This window comes from Daucus carota, chromosome 6 (genome assembly GCF_001625215.2).
Source record: "Daucus carota subsp. sativus chromosome 6, DH1 v3.0, whole genome shotgun sequence".
Taxonomy (NCBI): domain Eukaryota; kingdom Viridiplantae; phylum Streptophyta; class Magnoliopsida; order Apiales; family Apiaceae; genus Daucus; species Daucus carota.
In genome coordinates, this window is record NC_030386.2 from 27416268 (window position 1) to 27441760 (window position 25493).

Consider the following 25493-nt stretch of genomic DNA (forward strand, 5'->3'; position numbering starts at 1 on the left):
ATACAATATAAACATACAATGTGAATGTGAATTTTCTCCCGAAATAAGTCTTTATATTCATAAGAAAAAGGTTGGCCGAACATGCTGAAGACAATTTCAAATTCCGCTCTATCATTTAATATCAATTTTTCATAGTAATTTTTCATAGTTTAAATTTAGTTTTCTTTGATAAACATTACTATTAATTTGTTAAATTATTTTAATTTATGTAAGTTTAATAAATATTAGTCTGGAGATGAATTAAAGAGATATTACACACAATAATTATGGACCATATAAAACGGAAAAATAATCCCTCAATTAACTAGCAAACTATATTTTGAACACTTTCTTTCATCTTATTCACTCCAAGAGCAAAAGTAATTAACATTAATATTAGTATGAGTATCATGTCATTCACTTAAATTTACAATGTCGAGAGACACAGATCACCTTCATCATCACAAAGAAGACATTTACGCTTTCCAGGTGAATTTTTTTTAATTATGATCGAATTCACTACATTCTTTCGTATTGAAAATGTACTATCTGATCTAATGTTTGCCTTTGTATTGCATATTTTACATGCAGAAAGACGAGGAGGATAAGGAGTACGATTTCGGATCTTATGATCATGAAGCTCCTTTGCCTCTTACCCTCACCTCCCGGGTTACATCTCGAAATTACATTTAGCAAATGCAATTATGCGCATTTTATGTTTGTGTATAAATATTTGGTTGGTGTAAAATGCAGGTGCTGTACATGTTAGGTGACATTACGTCTGGTCCTGGGTATAGGTTCACTCAATGGCTGGAGCTGGTTCGAAAACGCAGCAGCAAGTACCAGAATCCGGCCTTCTCTAACCACCCTCGTCGAATCAGTAGTATGCCCTTCTTAAGGTTAGCTTTTCTTGGATTGTGTCAACTCAAATGCAGCTTCCCAGTCCTTCTCTAGACCAAATTTTCCGCGACTTAGTATGATTTTTTTGAGGGACTCGGGTGTAACTGAATTTAATGTGTTGGTATTTTAATTAGGAAAGTATCCCAAAAATTGTTCCCAATTTTTTTTCTCAAAATCTTGGTTGGCATTGTTTGATTGGTTTTACTCACACTAAGAATAAGAGGGACCTTCTGTGGGCACATAAACCATCCAATTAAAATCACTCACGTAGAATTTGGGGTACGTAGCATTACTTTTTTAAATTTTGAGAAAGTTCATGATATTAAAATTTGTGGCCCAGTGCAGGGGAATCAAGTTTGGACTCTACTAGTGCTCTCCCTGCTGATCAAGTGAGGGAGTTCACTTTATGGGACCGGCTTGGCAAAGCAGCCGTACTGGATATTGAGTCGAATTCGTTCTCCTGGAGCATGCTTTCTTCTGTTCACCGCACAGAGAATAGTAGCAGCACTGAGCCATCTGAGGATGAGATGAATAAACCATTAGAGGTATGGTGTGTTCAGACCCTTCTAGTTTCGGGGTCCTGTGCAAAAAGGGCGAAGAATGTTTGGAAAATCATATGAAAAAACTAGTTCAGAAGATTTAAAAGTCAATCTGTGAAATACGTGTTTCCAAATGTTTCTTCTATCCTGATGAGAGTATCTGATATCCTGAGTCCAACTTGTTCATGTGGCTACAGGTCACGGTGAATTCTGGAGGAGTTCTTTTTCTTGCACTCTTCAGACAACCTAAAAGGGACGGATCTCCATCAAAGGAAGCGGTTGCAGTAATTAAAATATCCTCTACAAGAATGGCAACTCAATCAGAGCGCCTGGGTTATGAATTTGCTAAATGGCTAGGTGTCCTAACTCCTCAAGTCAGTGACTTCTACTAGTGTAATGACCTGATCCTTAGCATCTGGCACCTATTTATGGCCATCTAATATTGCACCATATCAATCTTGCAGGCTCGAGTTGTACACAATCTTAGTCACGAGTGGTTGCAGATCAAGGAAGCTGCAGAAAGGGTACGAGATGCAGCAAATGCAGATGGTGATGAAATTGGAGAAATGACATGTTCAGAACTATTAGAAGCTCTTGAGCTGAGCCGCTGCCTTTTTCTGATGAAGTATGTTTAAAACCTGATAAGTGATATCTAATGTCATTTAGCAACTATGCAATAATTTGTAACTTGCTAGAATTTATTACTTCTTTTTTTTCGGGTTCTTTCTCTTACCCTATAGAAAAGTCTGTTTTTGCAGTTACATACATGGAACTCCTCTACTGGAAAGTTCAGCTGCATTTGATTTACGTGAAGGTGCTGCAAAAACCGCAGCAGCCCTGGGCCGAATTTTGCTGTTGGATCTTGTCATCAGAAATGAAGATAGACTTCCTTGTCAGCAGCTGAGATGGCGTGGAAATTTTGCAAATTTACTGCTAGCTGACAAGATTGCCTCAGTATATGTTGATGAAATGAACGAACCCTTCGAATCCGTTATAAATAAATATAGACCAACTATAATCCGAGCCCTCCAAAAAGAGCTAAGATCAACTTCAGTTGATAGCAGACTGAGCACTCATAATGCGGTACTGGTATCACAGAGCTCTGATCTTTCTGACATTATGGAATCTCCGAAATCAAGCAAAGAAATACCTAAAAGCCAAAATTCAACAGAATTAGCAATACCGGACTTTCATATCGTGGCTATTGATTCAGGTGTCCCCCGTCGACCCCCTGCTGGAAAACGTGCAAATGATCGGGCAAAGTATCCGAAGCTGGTCGAGCTTATTATCAACAGTTCTCGATATGCAGCACAAGTTCTCTATGAGGTAAGTGGAGGAAAATTAGGCTCTTCTCCGGAGAATGCTGATCCAGAGTCTGGTTCTCATTTGACTGACATGTCTTCAGTTGTTCATCATTTCCGGAGTGGATTCCGTGCAGCAGTCCGCGATTTGCAGGGATTTCATATATTCCTTCTTACTCTTCACCAGAAATTGGACAGCCTTCTAAAGATATTTGTTAATATAATAGACAAAACTGAGGTTGACAGAGAGGATATTGACACGGTGGCTTCCGGATCCTCAGCTCAGGCTACAGGCTGTGTTCATTCTCCCTGTACTCCAAGTAAAGAACGTGCAGCCATTGATAACCAATCAGATTTAAATGAACCAGAGGTGCAGAGAGGTACTCCTAGGGCATCATCATCAGGATGCAAGGCTAGCTCTGATTCGGGTTCCCCCAAGTTTCGAGATGGTGTCCCTGGGAGGTTCAACAAGGGAAATTCAGAATCCCTTCGTAACATGCATTTCATATCCAAGCTACGTGACTTCCACAAGTTTGCTAAGGTCAATTTTTCAACCCGCCCTGTTAGATCTCATACCGCAAAATCACAACACAAAAATGCAATAAGATGCAGTGTTACTAAGTCAATATAATCTTCTCCCTTAGTTAAGCTAAATTGTGTTTCCAGGATGATGTAGAACTAAACAAAGAAATCGAGCAGTGGAATGAAATGCTTAAAGTCGAAGCAGTTAAGCTGTGCCAGGAGAACAATTTCAGTACAGGGTTCTTTGAGAGCGGTGAGAGTAGCAGTGTAATTGATGCTTATGAGTTAAAGGTACAATTTCACTTGTTATGCATCTGTGGAAGGCTTTTCAAGTTTTGTTTCTCTTCCTTTTGATTTATAATATTGTTGCTACTTGCAGGTTAGGCTTGAGCACATTCTGGAGAGGATAGCATTAATATCTGATGCGGCCAACACAGAAAAGCCATCGTTGATTTCAAGTACACTGTTCATTGGTGGTGCCCTGGCTGCGAGGTCTCAGTACACTCTGCAGCATTTAGGAATTACACATATTTTGTGCTTGTGCTCTAATGAAATCGGCCAGTCAGATTCTCAGTATCCTGATATTTTCCAGTACAAAAATTTCTCAGTAAGTGCTTTAGATTTTATATACTTGAGTATTCTCAGTCACCTAGCTTATGTGCTTCTGATTAAATTTCAAGGCAGTAACCCATCAGCATGAATTTTCTTAAAATATGGGATCAAATTGTTAATTGTATAATCATTCCTTTCAATTGAAAAAATATTATAATCCTACTAGCTTTGTTCCATTTTAGCCAACCTACATGGATTCTGTGGTTGAGTCACTGTCTATCTCTCCATTCTTCTGCAGAATAGATACTAGGTTATCTAAACTTCTTGGTCCTTAAGATTTTTCCTGTGAAGTTTCATTACTCTAGAGTTTCAAGTCTAGAGCTTGCTGAATCTGCATTTTATATACTCTGTCTTTGATCGACTTAGTCGAAAACCAGGGGTAGCCCCCTGGCTATAGGCAGGCAAGAACTGGTGCCTAAGTGTCCTTAAGGACCCCAAGTATTATTGAAACCTTCATATATAAATGTATGACATATGAAGAGTAAATATCAATTAGGGCCCGAAAAACTGATTTTGACTAGGACCCTGCAATTCTCAGGGCCGCCCCTGTCAAAAACCCTGTTGCCAAATCTTCTTCCCCATCATTTCAAGTCGGCATTGACTCCTGCTTTTGTCTCATCTACTAGAACGACTTTGTCATCGACTTTCATAGCATGAAATCGAATTAATTTAACAGATATCTGCAATCTCAACTATCCCAAATTGTATGACTTCAAGTACTTGAGCTCGTAAATATTTTGCACTAATAAGTAGGGTCTACTACAGAATGTAGATACTTAAACAAACAAATAAGTATGACTTTTTATTTTAATTTATGATGTCTGTAAGCAGATAAACGATGAAGAAGATGCAAACATTGATGATCTTTTTGCAGAGGCGCATCATTTCATCGACGATGTTGAAGAAATAGGAGGAAAGGTCCTAGTTCATTGCTTTGAAGGAAGAAGCCGGAGTGCAACCGTGGTTCTTGCATACTTGATGCTCAAAAGGCAAGGCTAATTCCTGAAACAGTGTTTCCTTCTGTAATAATAACTAGTTCTTGATAAATAGTCATTCTCTAGGAACTTGACTTTGCAAAAAGCATGGAACACCCTAAAGCGAGTCCATCGTCGTGCTCAGCCAAATGATGGCTTTGCAAAAATACTAGTGGAGCTTGACAAGAAGCTGCATGGAAAGGTATCCATGGAATGGCAGCAGCGGAGGCCAACGATGAAGGTGTGTCCGATATGCGGAAAGAATGCAGGGCTGAGCAGCAGCTCATTGAAGCTACATTTGCAGAAATCACACAAGAAACTGTCATCAGGCAGTGTGGACAGTGCCATGTCAATGGAGATTGAGAAAGTGGTGGATGCTCTCAAGATTAGTCGGGGTGGGAGCGTCAGCCCCAAACATCAATCTCATTCAATGACAGAGTAGACACTAGCATCCAGGCCAAATGCACATCCCATAATCCATCACGAGATCAAATTCAGATGTGCATAAAGGTTCTGATAAATTTAGTCCACTATTTATAGGTGATAATCTTATAGAACGTGGTGGCTAAAATTCACACTTAGAATATTTTATCACTTCTTTTTACTAAAACACTCCAAAAATATCATTTTAGTATACATACTCGATTAGGATATCACACATTATGCATTCTGGGAATAAATAATATTTTTTTAATTTTCGCACATTGTCAGATACCACGTGTTATCCATTCTTGGGCCGGTAACAAACGGGAATAATTATTTTTTAAGAAGTGTTTCGCATTCCAGAATATTGTATCACATTCTATCTATTTTCAGAAATAATAAATAATCGAATATCTGATTTTTTTTCTAAATTCTGAAACTTTTACATATAAAACCCATATATTCATCTACATGTATAAATCCTTTTATCATCTTTTTATCATCAATAATTCTTTTATCAAAAAATTATAAATAATAAAGGTAAATAATTCGGATTATCTGTTGTCAAAATGCTATTTTAGCCATAATTTTGAAAATAGCATTGTTTTACGATGTATAAATTTATGACAGTTCTGTCCTTTTTCTTCATCAGGTAAACCCTGAAAATTTATCTTTTGTTCCTCACCTTCTAAAAGAAAGCAGCAATCCTCAAAGATAAATTCTTATATATATGTAAGATTGTATAATCTAACACAAATTCTTGATGATTATGAGGTTATTCTTGCACAAGAAAGCTCATAGAAGTAACAACTTCATCAAACAAACAACACGATTCTTTTCTCACAATGAGGATGCAACAATTGGGGAAATCACCAAGATTCTCAAACACAACAACTGGAAGTTCTACTTAGAATCATCAAACATCCCAAGAAAACTGAACCCAGATGTGATTCCATCTGTTCTTCACTCTAACATTGATGCTGACCCCAAGACTCTCCTCCATTTCTTCAATTGGTCTTGTCAGCAAATGGGTACTCCTCAAAATTTGAAATCTTTCTTTATTCTTGCTTTTGTTTTGTGTAAATCCAATCACTTTTTGCCTGCTACTGGTGTTTTAAAACAAATGATCAGTACCCGTGTGCCGATATCAGCTCTTGTGGATTGTATTGTTGGTTTTTGTAAAGATTATAGTGATGGGTCTAAAGTTGATAATCTAGTGTTTGATGTTTTGATTAGTGCTTATCAGAAAAGGGGTTTGTGGGATGAGGCTGTTAGTGTGTTTTTGGCGGTGAAGGGTAGTGGATTTTGTCCGCGCATTGTGTGTTGTAATAATTTTTTGAAAGATTTGTTGAGATGTAATAGAATGGATTTGTTTTGGAAGGTTTATGAAGGGATGGTGAAGGCCAAGATTGGGTTTGATATTTACACATATACGACTGTTATTGGTGCTTATTGTAAGATAGGGAATGTTGGAGAGGTTAGAAGGATTCTTTTGGAAATGAATGAAAAGGGTTGTAAACCCAATCTGGTTACTTGTAATGTGGTTATTGGTGGGTTGTGTAAAGCGGGTCTTGTTGATGAAGCATTAAAGTTGAAGAAGTCAATGCTTAGTGAGGGGTTGGTTGCGGATGGCTACACATATAATTTACTTATAGATGGATTTTGTAAACAGAAGCGGTCCGGCGAGGCAAAGTTGATTTTGCAAGAAATGTGTACTACAGGTGTCAGTCCTGATCACTTCTCTTACACTGCTTTGATGGATGGGTTCATGAAACAAGGTGATCTCGACGAGGCTTCAAAAATTAAAGTTGAGATGGCTGCTAATGGAGTTAAGTTAAACCTTGTGACTTACAGCTCGTTAGTAAATGGGTTCTGTAGAGCTGGTAAGATGGACAAGGCAGTTGATATACTGAATGAGATGATTCTGGCGGGTGTAAAACCTGATACCAGGATTTACAATTTACTAATTGAGGGTTACACACGAGAGAAAAACACTGATAAGGCGAATGAGCTGCTGGCTGAGATGAAGGAAAGGGACCTGGCACCTTCAACATACACTTTTTCTGTCATAATAAATGGCCTTTGCCATTCTGGAGATCTAAAAGGGGCTAACCAATTACTGGAGAGCATGATCTTAGGAGGTTTGAAACCAAATGTTATTATATGTACAAATCTCATAAAAAGTTATATTCGGGAGGGTCAAATCGAAGAGGCAATAAAGCTTTTGAACAAGATGGGGGATGAAGGCATTTCACCCGATGTCTTCTGCTATAATTGTCTTATAGATGGACTCTGCAGAGCAAATAGAATGGAGGAAGCTAAGACTTACATAGTTCAGATGGTGGAGAGGGGACTGAATCCAAATGGGTACACTTACGGAGCTCTCATTGCTGGATACTGCAAGGGTGGAGACATGCAGAAAGCCGACATGTACTTTAGCCAAATGCTTGGCTGTGGTATTGTGCCAAATCAAGTCATATACACATCTCTTATTGATGGACATTGCAAAAACGAAAATATAGCAGAAGCCGTCTCTATATTTAGATCAATGCTCGGTCGAGGAGTGATCCCTGATCTGCAAATATACAGTGTACTTATTCATGGCCTTGCAAGGACTGGAAAGTTGCAGGAAGCAACAGGTATATATGCAGAACTTGAGGGCAAGGGTCTTGTCCCTGATGTTTTCACTTATAGCTCTCTCATTTCTGGATTCTGTAGAGTGTGTGATATGAAGCAAGCTTTTGAACTGTTGGACCATATGTGTAAAAAGGGAATTACTCCAAACACATTTACTTACAATGCTTTGATTAATGGTCTATGCAAATCAGGTGACATTGAAAAAGCTAGGAAAATATTTGATGGTATTCCTGAAAAAGGTTTGCCACTTAATGTTGTGACTTATGCTACAATGATGGATGGTTATTGCAAATCTGGAAATCTTGCCGATGCGTTGAGGTTATTTGAAGACATGTCATCAAGGGGGATTAAACCAGATCCTTTTGTTTATAATGTTCTTGTCAGTGGGTACTGCAAAGAAGGAGACTTAGAGAAGGCTTTGTCATTATTCGACTGCATGAGGGAAAAGAATATTGCATCTACAATCAATTACAACACATTAATTGATGGTTACTGCAAATCAGGGAAACTGACAGAAGCAAATGAGTTAGTGAATGACATGGTCACTAGGCAAATCATTCCCAATCATGTTACTTTTACAACACTAATTGACTATCACTGCAGGAAGGGGATGGTTGAAAAAGCAGAAGAGCTTTTTCTGGAGATGCAAAAGAAGAATATTATGCCGACTGTAGTAACTTATACCTCCCTTTTACAGGGCTATAACAATATAGGGGAAAGGTCCAAGATGGTTTCACTATTTGAGGAAATGATAACTAAGGGCATTGAACCTGATGATATTGTCAAGAGTGTGGTTCATAGTCAGCTCAAGGAAGGAAATTCTGACAAAGCCTTTAAATTTTGTGACGAATTGGTTGAGAGGGGTCTATTTAGCAGAGATGTGTATGAAGTATTAGTAAATACACATTGTAAGATGGGAGAATTCTCTGAAGTTTTAACATTGCTTGATTCTATAGGGAAACAAGGGCTAATGCTTAGTTTTGCTACATGTAAAACTGTAGTTCATGGGCTATATAACTCAAAACATGAAAATGAAGTAGCTCAGGTCCTGAAAAGTATGGTGAAGTTTGGATGGGTTCCACGCTCTACCAGTTTAGCAGACTTGACTGATGATCATAAAAAGAATTCGGTTTCTGGAGATGTGATGCGTGTTTCCGAGCAAGTTGCTTATTAGTGGCGATCTTTAATCAGTAGTGTTCCCTTTGAATTTGTGGCTCTGGTATCAAATGCTGATTCCACACATATTGTGCTGAAATAAATTAACTTGCGGTAAATAAAGAACAATCGACACTGTTTCTTATGAGGTTCAGCTTTTTAACAGTCATGGCCTACCACATTCCAGGTTATGCCAGGAAGGTAACTGAACTGATCTGAGTATTTACTGCATTATACAACATGGAGGGACGGACACTGGGTCAACATTGGATTGCGTAAGTTGTTGACGCACACTAAATCTGTAGTCTCGGTGCTTTGTTCAACTAAACTCCATAAAGAGCTTATAAAAATACAAATGCTTTTATTATATAATTGTGATATATTCAATCAGAAAGTATCATGTGAAGTTTGGAAATTTTGTGGGATCTAATTTGGGGTCTCTGGCATTTTCCATATTTCATCTACATACTTGTCCAGATCAGTTTCTGTTGCTGAACCCCGTGTGCTCTTTATAATATTTACACAAGAGCACATTAGTATTTTGTAAGTATATACAGTGTATTGAGCCAAGAACAGATTATATGACTGACTATAGGAAAATTTCTGTTATTGATATGACAGGACTTGCAAAAGCTTAGGGAGGCGACCCAAGTCAAAAGAGGCATGTGACCCGCAAAATCAAGTCAGGAATATGAAGTGCGGCCCCAGTCATATCAACGTGCAGCACTACTCTCGAGGTAGTTTTGTTGTATAGAAAGTTATAGCTTTATCTGTGGCTTATAGAAGTAAGAAAAAGGTATAATTGTCAAGTTAGTGAACTTGTGAACACAAGTTCAATATTTAACAAATTTCCAGCTCTGTTTATGATTAACAGTCCACTGTTAACCATTTTAGTTTTCACCCTGGTTTATCTGCAACAGTCTTCCGTCTTACATGTATTTTCTCCCGTCAACTCTGATATATCATTTCGTCTGGAATTAACACAACAGGGGCCAGGATTTATGCATTTTCCAGCGGGCTCCTACTGACGGAGTGTTGAAAATATGACGACATGATAAAATTAGTCTTTCAAGAAGTCTCGAGTGTATTAGTAAAAATGATTAGGATTAGTCTCCTGTTATTATATTAGATTATTTTCAGTAGCATAGATTGTTTACCAAATTATTAAGGGTTAATGCTCTATTTCATCACTCTACTGAACCAAAACTTTCGGTTAGCCTACCGAGTCAAAAAAGTTTTCATTTAAATAATAAAGTACGTAAAAATTTTCAATCACGAGATTAAGCAAAAAAAATATTTCAGCGTCGTTAAGCATGTCTTTGACTTTAACGGAAAATGTTAACTTAAACAGAATTTAACAAAATTGCATGTTTTTGCCTTGTATGTATTGAGATCTGTATGCTTTTGGGTTGAGTGAGTTCGGTCGGACCTATTAGGCTTGACGAGGGGCCTTCTGCAAGAAGTAGCTTGTAATTGCAGGCGTTGAAGGCTGTGGGAGTCTGGGAGATGGGGAGGCTTCTTTGAGTTTGTTTAGGTGGGCGAAGAGGCAGACGTGGAATTCACCGAGTGATGGATGTTATGCTACTTTGTTTGATACGGTGAATGGGTGTACATGGAAATGCAAGGGTTTGGGCTCAGGCCATCTGCAACCATGTGTGTTTCGTTAATCGATTTATTTGTTAAAGTGTTTGTTCTAATGGTTTATATCAAGGATGCTTCTGTTGATCTTGGTTCAGGATTGTCAGATTGCGTTTTATATCGAATTGTCTTATTGTTTTGTAATGTTTGCAGGACTAACCTTACCAAATCCACAGGGATCATACCACTATGGCCAAATCCCCGTGAACAGAACTATCATGATCAACTCAGTGGATCATGTTGAAGGGAAATTGAGATATGTTATAAACAATGTCTCCTTTGTTCTAGCGGAGACATTGTTGTTCTACCGAGTAAATGACATTGTTTTGTAATGTTGAAGATGATCACGCATTTCACCTTGGCACATCCGTGATGAGTGCTTGTAAAGTTGTCATTTACTCGGTAGGTCAACTGAAAGTTTTGATCGGGTACAATGATGAAATAGAACATTAAGCCATTAAAAACTTAACGGAGTCTGACGTGGCCTATTTGAAAGTTTTTAATGGTACAATTAGTTGACTGAAAACTTTTTTGACTCAGTAGGCCAACTGAAAGTTTTAGTGTAGTAGAGTGATGAAATAGAGCATTAACCCAAATTATTAATGATATTAATATTATTTGATTGTAAAAGTTGTGTTCTATTGTAATCTTTTATTATTTTTTATTTGATTAATCGTATCTTTTACTGGCTGAATCATTTGACGACAGTGGATTATATGGCCATTTAGTAAAAAATATACCTCTGAGCCTCATCCTAATTAAACTATACACCAGACAACTTCTAATCTGCAGAGCTACTGCCCTATCTGTTCTAGTCATAGTTCCTTTTTTTAAGGAGAATTAGTTACGTTATTGGTTTAATAACAATAAGACATCTAACTGCATAATGCTACAGATATACATGTAATGACACCATGAATGAAGGATTTGACGCCCCTGTTCCGCATCAATTTCATCTTTTGGTTCTGACTTCTAAAAAGTTTCATTTTTGAAAGGCCGGAAACACTAAGCTCATATAATGTATGTACAACATGTCAACAACTAATTCCCTAAATCTACAGCTATCTAACCCCCATGTTGGGTAAAGTAAAGACCGGTATTGATATTTAAAAGATGAAGCAGCTCATGCATTACTTCTGCCAAGTTCTCAATCCAGTGGACGTGAATCTGCAGCATAGGTCTTGAGGGTAGATGTCCACAGTCCCTTGAGCTGTAACTTTCATAATTTGCAAAAATATTCCCCGAGATACAGACATCCTGATCTGGGGACTTTAAGGGGCTGCCTTTAAAAAACCTTCATTATCTCCTAGTATTTTGTAAAAGAGCAAGTAATTCAACATCATCTAAAGCGCATTTAGAGTAAAGCTGAAGAGGAGTTGCACCTTCAGAATCAACAGCTAGTGGATCAGCTCCTCTGCAAAGATTAGAAAAGCGCAATGAAACTAAAGATAAAGAGAATGATAGATACATATATGATAGAATACATGTATGAAAAGTTGACTCACTGGTTGAAACTACACAACTAGAAGATGTGTTCTCACTTTAAATGCATACCAAACTCTTAGGCAGGACATGAAGAAGTCCAATCGTCAGACTCATCAACTAAACAAAGTAAAGTTTATGTAACAGCTGTAAACGACATGCTCTGAAGATTTAATAAAACGTATAAAACCTTTTGCTAGATGAAATCCTGGACTGCACAAATATAGTGGGAGTACTATCAACTATGTGATGGCAAAAACTTAATTGTTAATCTTTTATTAGGAAATTTTTCAGATTATGCCTTGTTATTGATATGAGACTTAATGACAGGAAAGACTGTGATCATCAACATCAATTCTACTCGGGGCAAGCCTGGGTAAGGCAAGCATTTAGGGCACCACTCTGATAAGGGGCACCAAAAAAATTACATATAAGTTTTATATAACATATATTTGTAAATATATTTATACATGATTGTATTTAAACTCGAATTGATATAAACCACATTTTTTTTGTCTTGGTGTCGTATATAATTGGTATGAATGTTTAGATTTTAATATGCATAATTTATTTGTTTTAGAATTTCTTAAAGAGAAAGGAGCACCATTTTAAAAATTCGGCTAGGGTAGCCCCTGATTCTACTCATGAATCTGTTGATCACGCTGTCGGTTTGAGTCTATTAAGTTTCAGAAAACAATTAATATGACCATATAAACCGACTGTGACAAATTTATTCTCGGCTCAGTGAGCGGATACCACCTCAGATATGAAGCAAAATGAAAAATAACCAAACAATGCTTGGAAGTAAATTTAAATTACCAGGGTCACTAGAAAATCACCTCGTAAGAAGCAGTTTCGCAATCACATTTTTTCCTCTTATAATACTGTGATGCAGTGATGTCTGACCCCTAGTATCAGGAGCATTTATGTGAGCTCCATGCTGTAAGAGTAGTTCTACCATGCCAATGTCAGCAGTTTGACAAGCAAGGTGAAGCAGAGAACAACCATCAAGAAATTCATCAATGATCTCATCGTCATTTTCTTTTAGTGAGCTAAAAGAGCTGTGAGAACTTTTGAAAGATTCACGAGATGAGGAATCAAAGCTTCCCTCAAGATTTGGTGACTGATCTTCCAATTTCATTATATTGTCTAGAGATGGAAATGTAGTGGGTAAGGCTTGTCCATGGAGAGCATTGATATCTACTTCACAGATCACGATAAGGCGGTACACCGATTTTATGTCATTCATCCGAACACAGTCCCATAACTGATGTGCAACTGAGAGGATCTTGCGAGTGTCCTTCACTTTGTGAACAAAACGTTTTTCTGCATACTACAGGGAAGAAAGATCAACATGACTGGGTTTTCCACCATGAAGAATCAAACAACAGAGAAACACAACTAGATACATTTCTCCAGATATACATAGATGCACATATTGTACATGTTTCTCTTTTGTTTTCAACTTTCAATGCTCATGCTAATTGCAGGAATGTGTGCTCATGTTGGATGGATATTATGGATGACAAATAAATTTGACAACATATAGTGGTGGACATTATGCTAATTGCAGGAATGTGTGCTCATGTTGGATGGACATTATGGATGACAAATATATTTCAAGTTGTTATAAATAGAATATATTATTTTATTATGATAATAGATAATGTGAAATATTCTCCAGAGATTCGACAAATATAGCAAACATGTTGGTTAAATTTTTAGACAAAGGGAATGCGTGATTGGAGTAGAGAATTTTCACTTGTTCTCAATATTTTTAATTTAAGATATTATTTATCTAATTTGAGCTAAGGATTTTAGAGAGTTGAAAATGCTCTACAGAGGCTATTCCTACATAGAGTATTACTAGATAGAGGTTCTACTATACTGGAAAAATGTCTGAGAATTTAGGCACAAGCACAACTACAGCGTGGAAGTTGCTGCTTGTCTAGTTGACTAATTAAGATTCTAAGTAAGATGAAACATATTTATTAGTGAACGGTTTTTTCATTTAAGGTCTTAGCAGGATGGTCAATTGTCTACTTTACGAAATTTAAGGGAAGGCTGCTCAAAATAGTTTTGTGGACTTGGTACACCTATTTCTAATATATATTAAAGTTCATTTATGCTTAAAATTTGTATGCTGCAACAATTGTTTTTGGCCGAATAAATAAGTGAACAATGGCTGAATACATATCACCCTACCAGTTTGACATTACATAGCTTAAATACCAAATAAATAATCAGACGCTATAAGCCAGCAAAAAAAAAGCCGGGCATTCATCAAATGATACCTTTGCTTGAATGAATTTCTCTTTTGCTGATATGTGATCTTTATGACTAGGCTTGGAAAAGAATTTTTTGTGTCTTTGGAAATCAGGAAACCTACATATAGAATAATTATATTTTTTTATAAATTAAATGAATAGTTTCACATTTAAACAAGTTGAGTATTTACCTCTTTGGCAGTTCATCAGCTTGATAAGTCTTGCTTGATTGTATCAGTCCCTCCCAAATTGAGTTCGTAAAGACATTCCCGAGAGCCAGAAATAAAGTTATAACAGAAGGCTCCCACACTTTTACATCAAGAGTTAAGGATCTAACCTGCACTAGTAGACATGCATAAGCTAAACATTAAGATGGTAGAAGAAATACTTAATAGCGTACACTTTGTTTCATATGCAGATACACAGAAAACACACACACACACGAGCACACAAAATAATATAAGGTTAATCCAATTTTAATGCCAAAATGCCTGCCATAAATTATGCTTGAAATGCTATACATGACAATCACCGATGCGCTACATTAAATGCTACACAATTAAATTTCCAGGAGGACCGTTTCATGTTTTGCAACTAAGAGCTTGTTGTCAGCTACTAGTAGGAGGACTTTCACATAAAATAGTTGAGGCACAAACCATCTACATATATACACTGACCTTAGATATATGCACACCAATTTTACGGTGCACACCAGAACACTCGATGCAGATTAGAACTCCAAGGTTCAAAGAAGCCCATTCAGGTTCAGGTGCACCACAGTCGGCACATTTATCATTTCCAGGTAAACTCTTTAATGCATCAACCGGCTTCCCGCCTTTTGCAGTGTAAGGTAGCTGTTGGGAACTTCTAGATGTACGTATCACATTTCTTGAAACAGGATTCTTTGCACAAGTATGTTCTTCGTTTGCTTGAAGATTCTGACGGGAGGGACTTCCAGGAGAACTGCTTCCACTGGTTGGACTACAAGGGAGAAACTGGCATGTAGTTGAATTATTATATTCAAAACAAGATAAAAAAAAAAAAATGAAAGCTACAAGCTTCTTGAGCATTAATAAGAGTTTACCTTGTCGAGCGGTTGGAAGCTTAACAACGACGTAATGACTCCTGTTATTTTCTCAATCCAGTCCATCTGATCCAGTGCACTCTCAGCCTGCCATATGGTAGAATTAGACAAGCGATAGTCACAGATAATACAAAATATACAATGCCTAGAGTTTGCATCACTTACTGAAAAGTGCAAGTGCAAACAAAGATAAGGAATAAACAGTTTTTTTATAAGCAAAGCCATATGTTCAAGTTCAAGCTGAATGAAGAAAAACTCCACCTGCAAGGTGTAATTTTTTGTTGGTGATATAATCCTGAAGCAGAACCTTAAATCTGACTGCTCCGCGTCGACCTTTATTGTTGATGTCATCAAGTTCACTGTGTGACGTGCAACAGCCTTTTCTTCATGCACACCACCATGATAATGAGAAGACAGCCACCTACTTAGCAGCCCAGGACCAGTTTCAGATGGCTTTTGTGCAGATGGGGCCCCAGGTACCTAAATTATGCTTAAACTTGTAATGTTGATTAAAGACATAACAAATGAGAGAAAGAAATCTAGCTAACGAACAGTCTGGTATCTTAGATTGTCATTGCTAGTTTTGAAAATTGAATTTATTTTCTGCTAACTTACAGATAACTTGCTCCACTGTTTGCGATAGTAGTACAACATTCCTCTGCTATCGAGAACAAAGAATCTTCTCTTCCAGTCAGCCCGCAGATTAGATGATCGTTTTGAAAGATATCCTTGTTTGATTGTTTGAACCTATACTATTAAAGTCTTAGCAGAAGATTAGAAAATTTGGAACGCACGCGCACACACAATACTGTGCAGAGCAAAACAAAGTCCATTATATTTGCAAAGAGGAAACATTCTCTCTTAAGTACCTTCCCTTCTGAAGTTGATTGCATAACCGCCTCTATCTCCTTTTGAGAAGTTCTAGGGATAGGTTGAGTGCCGTCTCCATTTAAAGATTGGTGCGACCCAGGTAAAGGGCACTTATCTTGATTAATATTCTTTTTGTACTCTTGTATTTTTGCACTGAGATCTGCCTGCTCTTTGATGAAACCTTCCTTTGAATGTTGTGCATTAGACAAAACCTGACACATATAGACATGCCTTGACTTTCTGTTCTTACCCTAAATTCCAGACAAAAAATATAACACATTACACAGTTCAACGCATCTTTTCTGGACAGTAATGTACTAACCTGAGCAGATCTTTACCATAATTGTCCATTTAAAACAGTTGTTATATTACTTATAAGAACTTGCAATGATATTACACCTGGTTCACTATATGCCAAGGCAAGAAACTACTTGGATGCATTTTTTTAGGCTCGACCTATAACAGATTCATAAGCCATTTACGATTTCATAAGTACGTATATAGGAGATTATCAGTTATTACACAACCGTGCAGGAAAATATTACTGATAAAGGAAGGATGCATAGGTTTCATGCTTAATAATGTCATTTTCAGGAACAATTAAGATAGAATGCAGAGGGTTGGACATGTAATAATGTATCATTTAAGACAAGGGGACCTATAAATTAATATGGTAGTGTTTCTCTGTAATATATATACACATCACTCAGGATTGGAAATTATAGTTGAGAGATCAAATCCTTGATATAGTCCATATAACTTTACCAGAGCCAACAGAGCAGTGTTAGCAATACCACCAAACCCCCCCCCCCCCCCAGCGCGCGCGCGCGGAGGTACAACGTGAGTAGTGAGTTTGAGATAGAATCCAATGACACAAATAGTCATCAACAATATTAGTTAAAGTAGTGGTAAGGGTTCCAAATGGGTACCAAAAAAATTCCAAAAAGAGGTGGCAGAGATGACGTGGCATAATGGGAGGTCTTAATTGGTGTGATTGATGTGAATAAGGGGGCAGTCCATCTCCTCCATTATTTTCATAGCCAATTAATAATGAGATAAATGACATCTGGGAAAATTTTGGGGAACTGATTTAAGACCCCTTAGCATTTCCTATAAATTATGAGGAGGAAAAAAACCTGTTTCATAAAAGGCTCCATTTCATGCAATAGCTCATACCCCTGCATGGAACAAACAGTCTTAATAGCAGATTACATGCAACGCCAAAAAACTTGATTATATGTCAAAGCTTTTACTTGTTTAAAATAACGAAGATGAGCCTCCACCGTTCCACTAAAGGCCTCAAGAAAGTCAAACCTCTTCTTTGCCTCAACAGTGGAAAGAGCGCCAATCTGCACACTAGTCCACTTGTTACAATCTTGTTTTATCGGGCCTTCTAAAACATACAACTGAAATTGTGGCATATTAAATAATGCTTTTGCTGAATAGATCTGGTCCCACATAAACTTACCAAATTAAACCGGGCTTCCTCAAAGGCTAATCTTGCACTGGACATTTCCTGGAATGCATCATATAACCAGAGTTCGAAATGATTGTTATCAGTAATAAACTAACTAATTCATCAGCAGTTGGAGCCGATTTATCTGTATAGACAGACGAAAACTTGGTACCTCCTCTACGGCTGCAGCTATATCTATCCTGGTGCTTTTCCGGAGTGATAAATACTTCTCACGAACCTGCAGAAAGTTATGACTATACATAAACAAGACATTTAATAGGATACTGTGCAATACACCTTTTAATACTGTCTATGTAGTTATTTCTCTACTACACTTCGTAATGGGCATAAATTTCTCAAACTGGTACTCCAGACTGGATTTGAAGATTTAGCTATTGCACTATAGTCACGATTTTCTTTAAATAATATTCTTGGTTTTTGTTCTCCCTTTCCTTTTACAATTCAAGATATATCAAGTGAATTAGGTTATGCAAAAAGGGAATGATATTTGTAGAAAAGTACAACAAACAGCAGTTTGACGCATTGTTAGAGGTCATATAATTTTGGGAAAAAAACTTTAACAAGATGAATTCTGTACTATCTGTCTCTAGCATTTAATCAACTCTATCAGATGGACTGGGAATGTGAGTGGTGATTGATGGAGTTAACTAGAGGGAAACAATTAATGCATTTGTTGTATGCTTGCCCTTAAATAATTTATGTACTAAACATCAACAAGTAGAAGCAGAATGTTTCACATTAGCTCAATCCTGTGGCTGTGAAAGTGCTATTACAAAACTTGGTCAAGAGATAGTTATGTTAAAAGACAGTATGCCCGAGGTGAGCTTACCCTCTACAAATATCTTCCATAAGATCTCAGACCATTTTCTTAAAAAATTAAAAGCCATTGTTAATTTTCCTCATCGTCTTTTCACAGTATATATTAACTTAAACCATATAATGATCTCAAATGGACTCTTTGGTTCATACATTACCAATCCACCTCGGCTACTATATGGCATATAACAACAACAACAACAACAACAACAACAACAACAACAACAACAAAAAAGCAAAATATGATCAAAAGAAAGGAATTTTGATTAGCGGGAAAAAAAAAAACTTAACTAGGAAAAAAAAAAAAACTTCCAAGAAAACACTCCCCCACCTGGTCATAGGTAACATTGGCCTTGTCAAAACGTCTTCTAGCTTCCTACGCCAATGTAAGAATTTATTGATGTTAGCAATAAGTCAGCTTTAAGAGCTCCAGATAGAATGCACATGGACCAACTCTAATGAAGTTTCAAAAAAAGTTATTTAACCAGAAGAGATGAAACATAGTTATTCAAGAACCATACACTGTGCAAAGATGATCCAAATAGCAATATTCTGCATCATATACTACATACTGAGAGACTATATCCAAAAGGATGCAAAGCAAAAATCCTTTTTAAGGAACTGAACATGCAAGCTAATCTTTAGCAGGACGTACTTCTATTCGTTTGTGGAAAAATACATATGCAGTAATTTGCAGCATACCTTAACTTCTTGTAGGTCATCATTGGCTAATTCAAATAGTTTAGCAGTTAAACCATGCTCAAGCTGTGAAAGACAATATAATGTCAGCGCAATGAACTCAAAGCATACAATAATTTTAGGTGGAACATTATCATTTATCAGTAATGTAATACCCCGAGACATACTCATAGCCTTAAGTACTGGCAAACAAAATACAGCACGTAGGCCGAAGCACTCATATTGGAACACAATTCACATTTTGAAGACAGGTGATGGCCCAAAACCAACTAAAATTTTTAACTCATTAGTTTGAAAAAAAAAGTACAAAAGGATCTATGACAACTACATCACCATCAAGCTTAGACACTTACCAACTCAATGTAGAGAATTAAATCGCAATATTGTTTTCCACTCTGCCTTAAAGAAATGAAAATCTGAAATTTTATTCCATTGAGCATTCACTCAGTGATCACTTGAATATCTCTGATCTCCCCAAGCATAAACTTGGTAGGCATTTATCATATCTTCTTCCAACTCTGCCAATATTGGTGGTATAAAGCACAGTTCCTATCCTATGGAAGGTAGATGGTTGACCAAAATGAACTACACTGTATTCAGGTGTCAACCCTGATTGTATGCAAAATAGTAGTACTGAGACGAATGTAGCATTGATAAGTCCTTTCTTCATAGTTTTTTCAAAAGGAAGAATTCATTACAAGGTATCAAGGTGATTAAATTTGCTGGGTGAGGAATCTTAATATTTTAATGGCAGGACTCTGCTCCTATACCTCATGGCTAAAGGCCATAAAAATCAACTTAAAAGTATAACTACATGCAAATTACAGAAATCAAAATTAACTCTTTCATGAGGACTAATTAAGCCATCTCTTTATGGATCCAAACTTTTATCGCAAGTCCCACTTAAAATGAAAAGGGAGCATGTAGCAACAATAAAACATTCAGACAGTTTTGAGGTTCGCAAGAATTTTTTTTTAAAGTTGAGCAGTTTCGCTGGAATTATATGTACACACATATATCATGATAACCCAACCTTTACACGAAGGACCTCCTGGTATGTTGCAATCTCCCTCAATGTATACGCAAATTTGGTCATATCAGGTCCTAAAAACCGAAGAAAAAATTGTCAGCTATATACACAATTTTTTTATAATTCAAAATGTAAGGTAAATATAATTATTGATGTGTTACCTCCATCAGTTTTCATTAAAATTTTAATTTTGGATTGTTGCCTTGGAAATGTTGAAACTCTTGTCTATATATTATTAAATTAATGAAAAAAGGGCACAAGAGTAACCCGTATATCTGTAAACCACAAAATGGATTTGATCTTTGTGAACCTAAAATGTAAGTGAATGTCGAATTCAACTATTCTGTGATACTAGTATTTCGTTCTAACTAATACAAGTTCAATTTTTGCTTTACCTTAAAAAACTAGCTAATATTTTTTAGATAACTACTCATGTAAGTTTGAAGTGTTGAAATTGACAAGAGAAACAATGTTCGACTGATTTAACAGTTCATTTTGATGGGTTATGGTTTGAGGCTAATATTCATGAAAAGTTAAGACATGTTGCCTTTGATTAATACATATTATTACTATATAATGCAGACCATGGTGATCAAATCTAAGAAATGTATATTTTTTAAGATCATAACTGCAAGTACATGTTCAACTAGAAACTTTAGATTTGAAGCACTTATGCATGATTATGGTTTGAATAGATACAAATCCATATTGTTGCAAAGTGCATGTTATAACAAAACTAACAGTAAGGAGTAAGGTTCATGTCAATTAAAAGGTAATGTATTTATATGTTATTATTTTTATTATAAGTAATAGCTCACCCTATTATGGTTAGCTTATAGGTAATAAATACCCGATAGCAAATAACCTAACATTCTTACCTCCAAATGAAACACAAATTGGATCATCATCACTTCCTCCAAATATTTCAAGAGCACTTGCGTAATAAAGAATTCTGTCATACGCTTCTCCAAGTCCATCACTGTTACAAGGACCACATATTTGATACTGGTTCTAGTCATGAACAATTAATATACTGAAGTTGTATATGGTAATAATTATGCATTATGACATCAATCACTACTTATAATATATCATGGAAATCTAATACAGGCTTCTGTAAAAACAAACAATTTGTATTATATCAAGCAAAAGAAGTTGCTATGGTATGGTATATGGGTTATATATTGACAATGCAAAGCTCTTCCAAAAAGAATAAGGGAAGTGAAGGCATGACAACATGCGAAGCATGCAACAAGTAGAAAACAGTTTAGTGGTTTAAAAAAGCACATTATACAACTCTATTGGTTCCATGATCCACCATGTAATATCAAGTATTTGATGAAAGTGAAATTTGTATGAGAATGAAATAATTTGTTGTGGAGGACTTTATATTAAGGAAGATTCTAAGTAGTGGTAGCTGATTATTTAAGGCTCACAGCCATATCATTGAAAAAAAATATATATGAAGCAATTGAAACATCTCTTTATATATATATACATATATAAGTTCATATATGACAGCTCAGATTTTGATAGATATTGATGAGCCTCCATGTTTCTGGCAGTGCTCAATTTTAATGTTCTAATAGGCTACTTAACCAAATATTATTTCATTAACTTGTGTGTGGACATATAATCTGTATCACCCAAGTCGCTCCAGAGTCCAAGGACATGCAACAGTTCAAACAGTTTATTTGATGATACCTTTCAGATTTTATTATTTCAGCGGTAAAAGTATGCGGCAAAAAAAAAGAAGGTGACTTTAAGATAATATAGGGCAAGGAAGAATTACACTTCCTATAAAAAAACGTAAAGTTTACAACTGATACTTTTCTTCCAAGGATGTAAATTCAGGGTCAGGGCAATAGAGAATTAAGATCAAAAATGGTTTGTAGAAAGAAAGAGGAAAAACTTACGCGTACTTACGACATCCTTTGTAAAACTTTAAGCTTTTCTCCCGTAGTGTCTCAGCACTTTCTTCCAAACGTTGAATCTACATCACAGATTGAGATATTTCAACTTAAATTAGATTGTTATTTTGACTACTAATTAAAGGTCATGTCATAAACTTTATCTAAAAGAACTTTATTAATATGATGCTTAAATATCAGCTAACCACAAAGAGCTCATAGAGCCGAGGACTACTGAATACAACTGTCTTTTTTAAATTTTAAGCAAAATAATCTGATCAATACTTACATAGTAAAATCAGTTCACATATTCATCTTTAGACATGGGACAAGTTTGAGCTCTACCATTATTAAGTTTTGTAAAGCACAGCAGATTCAGATGCCTTCAAATACTAGCAATGTGTTAGACAGGTACTTAGCATTTAATTTATTTCTTGTGCTTGATTTACCATATACATAAATTTCCGTGATGCATCAGCTTCCAAAATTTTGCACCACGTAGTACTAGTGACTATTAGTCTTTGTAACACATAGTTCAACCATTTCAGTAATTTTTAATCCATACCTAATTTGTTTAGTGATATAATATCTCAATACATATACATCACAATTACACATTTCTCTTATATTTACCATGTGAACCATAACTTTCTTCAACCGCCTCATTAACTTAATGGTCTACCATGTGCATCACGACCTTGTTGTCCCAAAAAAATTGAAATTGATGTCACCTTGGCTAAATGCTAAGCTTTTCATCAAAATATTCTCATTTTACACAACTGTGTGCAGTGATTAAAATTTAACAAGCAGCAATGCCTCAAAGTCAAAGCCTCAACATCTGTTAGTAACTACTCCCTCCGTCCCCCTGAGTTTCATACATTAAGGGACCGGGACGCGGCACGGACTTTAATGCTCCCGTAAAGTATAGTTCTATAACTTACTTTTAAGATTTTTCTTTTCTGTATAAAAGTTTGAATGTTATATTTTTATTCAGAAAAAGAAAATTTTAAAAATAAGTTACAGAACTGTGTTTTATAGGAGTATTGAAGTGCGTGTCGAGCAGTGAAAAAGAAACGTATAGAATTAAATGGGACAGAGGGAGTAGAATTTTTGGAGATGATTTAAGCAAATATATGCATTAATAAGGGCTGTAGAAAATTTATAGTTTTACATGTCCACTTATGTTATATAAGAAAGGGTATTCTTGGTGGTCTTTGTTCAGACTATGGGTGGTATATAGATTTAAAACTGGAGAGGAATTGCAAACAGACCCTTCAAATAGTGTTCTTACATTTTATAACAGACTTCCGAGTTACTAATGTCAACAAAAATTCTGTCCTGCATTTATCGCTCTTTCACTCATTCATCTGTACTAAATCTTTTTCCCTTTTATCTCTTCCTCATCTTGTGTAAAGCATTCTACAGTATCAGAATCTATTCAATAAAGAGAAGGACAATCTGTTAGAGAGGAGTTTGATGATCTCTTTGTAGTAACTGTAATATACATCAAAATTCTATTGGAGAAGTTCACTGCCTTCTGTTACATTATATTCCTGTCTATGTAATAAATAAAGAAATTCTAACAAGAAAAGAAGCAGGAGAACAACGAGGAGCTCTCAACATAAGCATGTAGCATTCAGTGTCGTGAATCTAAAAGTACAAGTGACAAATATCAACTTCAACAGTGTTTGACTTCTCACGGAAGCACTAAACTCGTTAAGAACTAAACAAGCTGCTTACAAGAAGTAGGACTCCAAACTGCGCGTTACGGATTCGAAGAACATAGCTGCAAAAGGATACTGAATACTGCAGTTTGCAGCATGACAGTGAGGCCACTAAAAGCCTGGCCACGAGGGCATCTTCTCTTCTACTTATACTATAGAAAGAGCGACATACATTATTGTACCTAACATACAGCGATACCAGGAACCAAAACAGAATCCTATTAATGACACTGTAACCTAATTCTGTGAGACGCGCTAAAGTAAGTTAGTAACTAGTTACGAAACAATTAACATGAACAAACTCCGATTGTTCCTATGTAAATTCGATAAACTTGTTCAGCATAGTGCAAAGAGAAATATGATCATACGCACATATACAAAGAGAAATATCGAGAGAGAGGGGTGGAGAGAGGGGGGACGGGGAGGGAGGGAGAGGGAGGAAGGGAGGGGGGGGGGAGAGAGAGAGAGAGACCTGTTGTCGAAACATGGGAGAATCATCGAGCTTGTTAAAATGCATCTTTTCGTCCTGCATCTCATCCAATTCAAACAAAATTGTACGATCCAATACTCAATTTATAAATATTGAAACCTAATTGCACCTATAAACTCCATAGAATCCACGAATTGGATCAAACAAAACCTATTGCGATTATATTGTTGGATATAAACGTAATCAGAGTTTTGATTATGTACGTACAGATGAATAAGTTTCTAGAGAGAGAGGGGGTAGGTTGGTTGTTTGTTTTGTTTTGGTTATAAAAAGAAGCGGAATTGAAGGGAAGGGAAGAGGGAAGAAAGAGGCCGCGATAAATCGTGCTCGTCACATACATATATTCTCTCTCTCATCAACGACTAGTTTACTTGTTTTTCTAACTTATCATAATTCGCGCCAAAATCCACCCTCCCATGTTCTTCGTGGACACGATACCCCTTCTCCTTAATTTATCTTTTTAGTCGCTTTTTTTTTACTCAGCCCTTTCATTTCTTTACACTTTCCTTTTTTGGGGTGTCCCATCCAATTCTTTACATTTCAAAACTTACCAAAAATAGTCAATGGGTCCCACAACTTCTACACTTTTCTTTCCTTTTCACACTACTTTTACTCCACCATCTTCTTTTTATACATTAAAAATCAATAGGTCCCACCACTTCACCCACTTTTCTTTCTCTTTTCCACTACTTTATTCGTATTTCTTAACCTCCGTGCCCAACCCATTTAATAAGAAATGGGAGGGACGGAGGGAGTGTTTGATTTTTTTGACGGGCCGACTACCTTTTTATTTTCTTTTTTCCCTGTCAAAACATAATAATTTAATAAATCTAAATACAGGTCTCGTATTCTTTTTTCTTAATGAATCAATAATTTATCGCACAATTCATTCCCTTCAGCTGAGATATATCGCACACTCTCGGTTAGGAATAAGATTTTAAAAGGACTGCTCAACGTGATCTAA

At 36.3% G+C, this 25493-nt stretch overlaps 3 protein-coding genes across 5 annotated transcripts; 2 read left to right on the forward strand and 1 right to left on the reverse strand.

Annotated features, from left to right (window-relative positions):
• Positions 1-521: 521 nt before the first annotated feature.
• On the forward strand, positions 522-5572 carry LOC108225504 (dual specificity protein phosphatase PHS1). Its single transcript, XM_017400392.2, has 10 exons — positions 522-648; positions 733-878; positions 1220-1424; positions 1616-1792; positions 1883-2043; positions 2177-3260; positions 3386-3532; positions 3621-3848; positions 4685-4842; positions 4915-5572. Exons 1-10 carry the CDS (start codon positions 565-567, stop codon positions 5267-5269), a joined length of 2745 nt encoding a protein of 914 aa, XP_017255881.2. The 5' UTR covers positions 522-564; the 3' UTR covers positions 5270-5572.
• Positions 5573-5878: 306 nt separating this feature from the next.
• On the forward strand, positions 5879-9952 carry LOC108227562 (pentatricopeptide repeat-containing protein At5g61990, mitochondrial). Of its 2 annotated transcripts, none has more exons than XM_017402775.2 (2): positions 5879-9317; positions 9664-9952. In XM_017402775.2, the coding sequence occupies exon 1, from the start codon at positions 6014-6016 to the stop codon at positions 9059-9061; it is 3048 nt and encodes a 1015-aa protein (XP_017258264.1). In that variant the 5' UTR covers positions 5879-6013; the 3' UTR covers positions 9062-9317; positions 9664-9952. The 2 variants fall into 2 exon arrangements, with proteins under 2 accessions (XP_017258264.1, XP_017258266.1); XM_017402777.2 differs by having other exon boundaries at positions 5879-9243.
• Positions 9953-11538: 1586 nt separating this feature from the next.
• On the reverse strand, positions 11539-24983 carry LOC108227563 (ADP-ribosylation factor GTPase-activating protein AGD3). 2 transcript variants are annotated; one of them, XR_010284411.1, is made up of 20 exons: positions 24512-24983; positions 22322-22398; positions 21284-21384; positions 20409-20479; positions 19379-19441; positions 19008-19052; positions 18012-18077; positions 17852-17899; positions 17637-17732; positions 17520-17561; positions 16383-16595; positions 16129-16260; positions 15775-15993; positions 15514-15600; positions 15107-15424; positions 14621-14766; positions 14457-14547; positions 13002-13495; positions 12186-12282; positions 11956-12094 (listed from the first exon to the last, which is right to left on the reverse strand). XR_010284411.1 is itself a non-coding variant. In XM_017402778.2 (19 exons), the coding sequence occupies exons 1-19, from the start codon at positions 24569-24571 to the stop codon at positions 11980-11982; spliced, it is 2484 nt and encodes an 827-aa protein (XP_017258267.1). In that variant the 5' UTR covers positions 24572-24982; the 3' UTR covers positions 11539-11979. The 2 variants fall into 2 exon arrangements, 1 of the variants encoding a protein (XP_017258267.1); XM_017402778.2 differs by lacking the exon at positions 12186-12282 and having other exon boundaries at positions 11539-12094; positions 24512-24982.
• Between the last annotated feature and the right edge of the window lie 510 nt (positions 24984-25493).

Coding starts and splice junctions, on each gene's coding strand:
- LOC108227562 (XM_017402775.2), top strand. CDS start 6,014: ATGATTATGAGGTTATTCTTGCACAAGAAAGCTCATAGAAGTAACAAC.
- LOC108225504 (XM_017400392.2), top strand. CDS start 565: ATGCAGAAAGACGAGGAGGATAAGGAGTACGATTTCGGATCTTATGAT. Junction 1,425..1,615: donor AGATGAATAAACCATTAGAG/GTATGGTGTGTT, acceptor ATGTGGCTACAG/GTCACGGTGAATTCTGGAGG. Junction 3,849..4,684: donor TCCAGTACAAAAATTTCTCA/GTAAGTGCTTTA, acceptor GTCTGTAAGCAG/ATAAACGATGAAGAAGATGC.
- LOC108227563 (XM_017402778.2), bottom strand. CDS start 24,571: ATGCAGGACGAAAAGATGCATTTTAACAAGCTCGATGATTCTCCCATG. Junction 17,562..17,636: donor ATCTTCGTTATTTTAAACAA/GTAAAAGCTTTG, acceptor TGTTCCATGCAG/GGGTATGAGCTATTGCATGA. Junction 14,548..14,620: donor GCTGATGAACTGCCAAAGAG/GTAAATACTCAA, acceptor TTCTATATGTAG/GTTTCCTGATTTCCAAAGAC.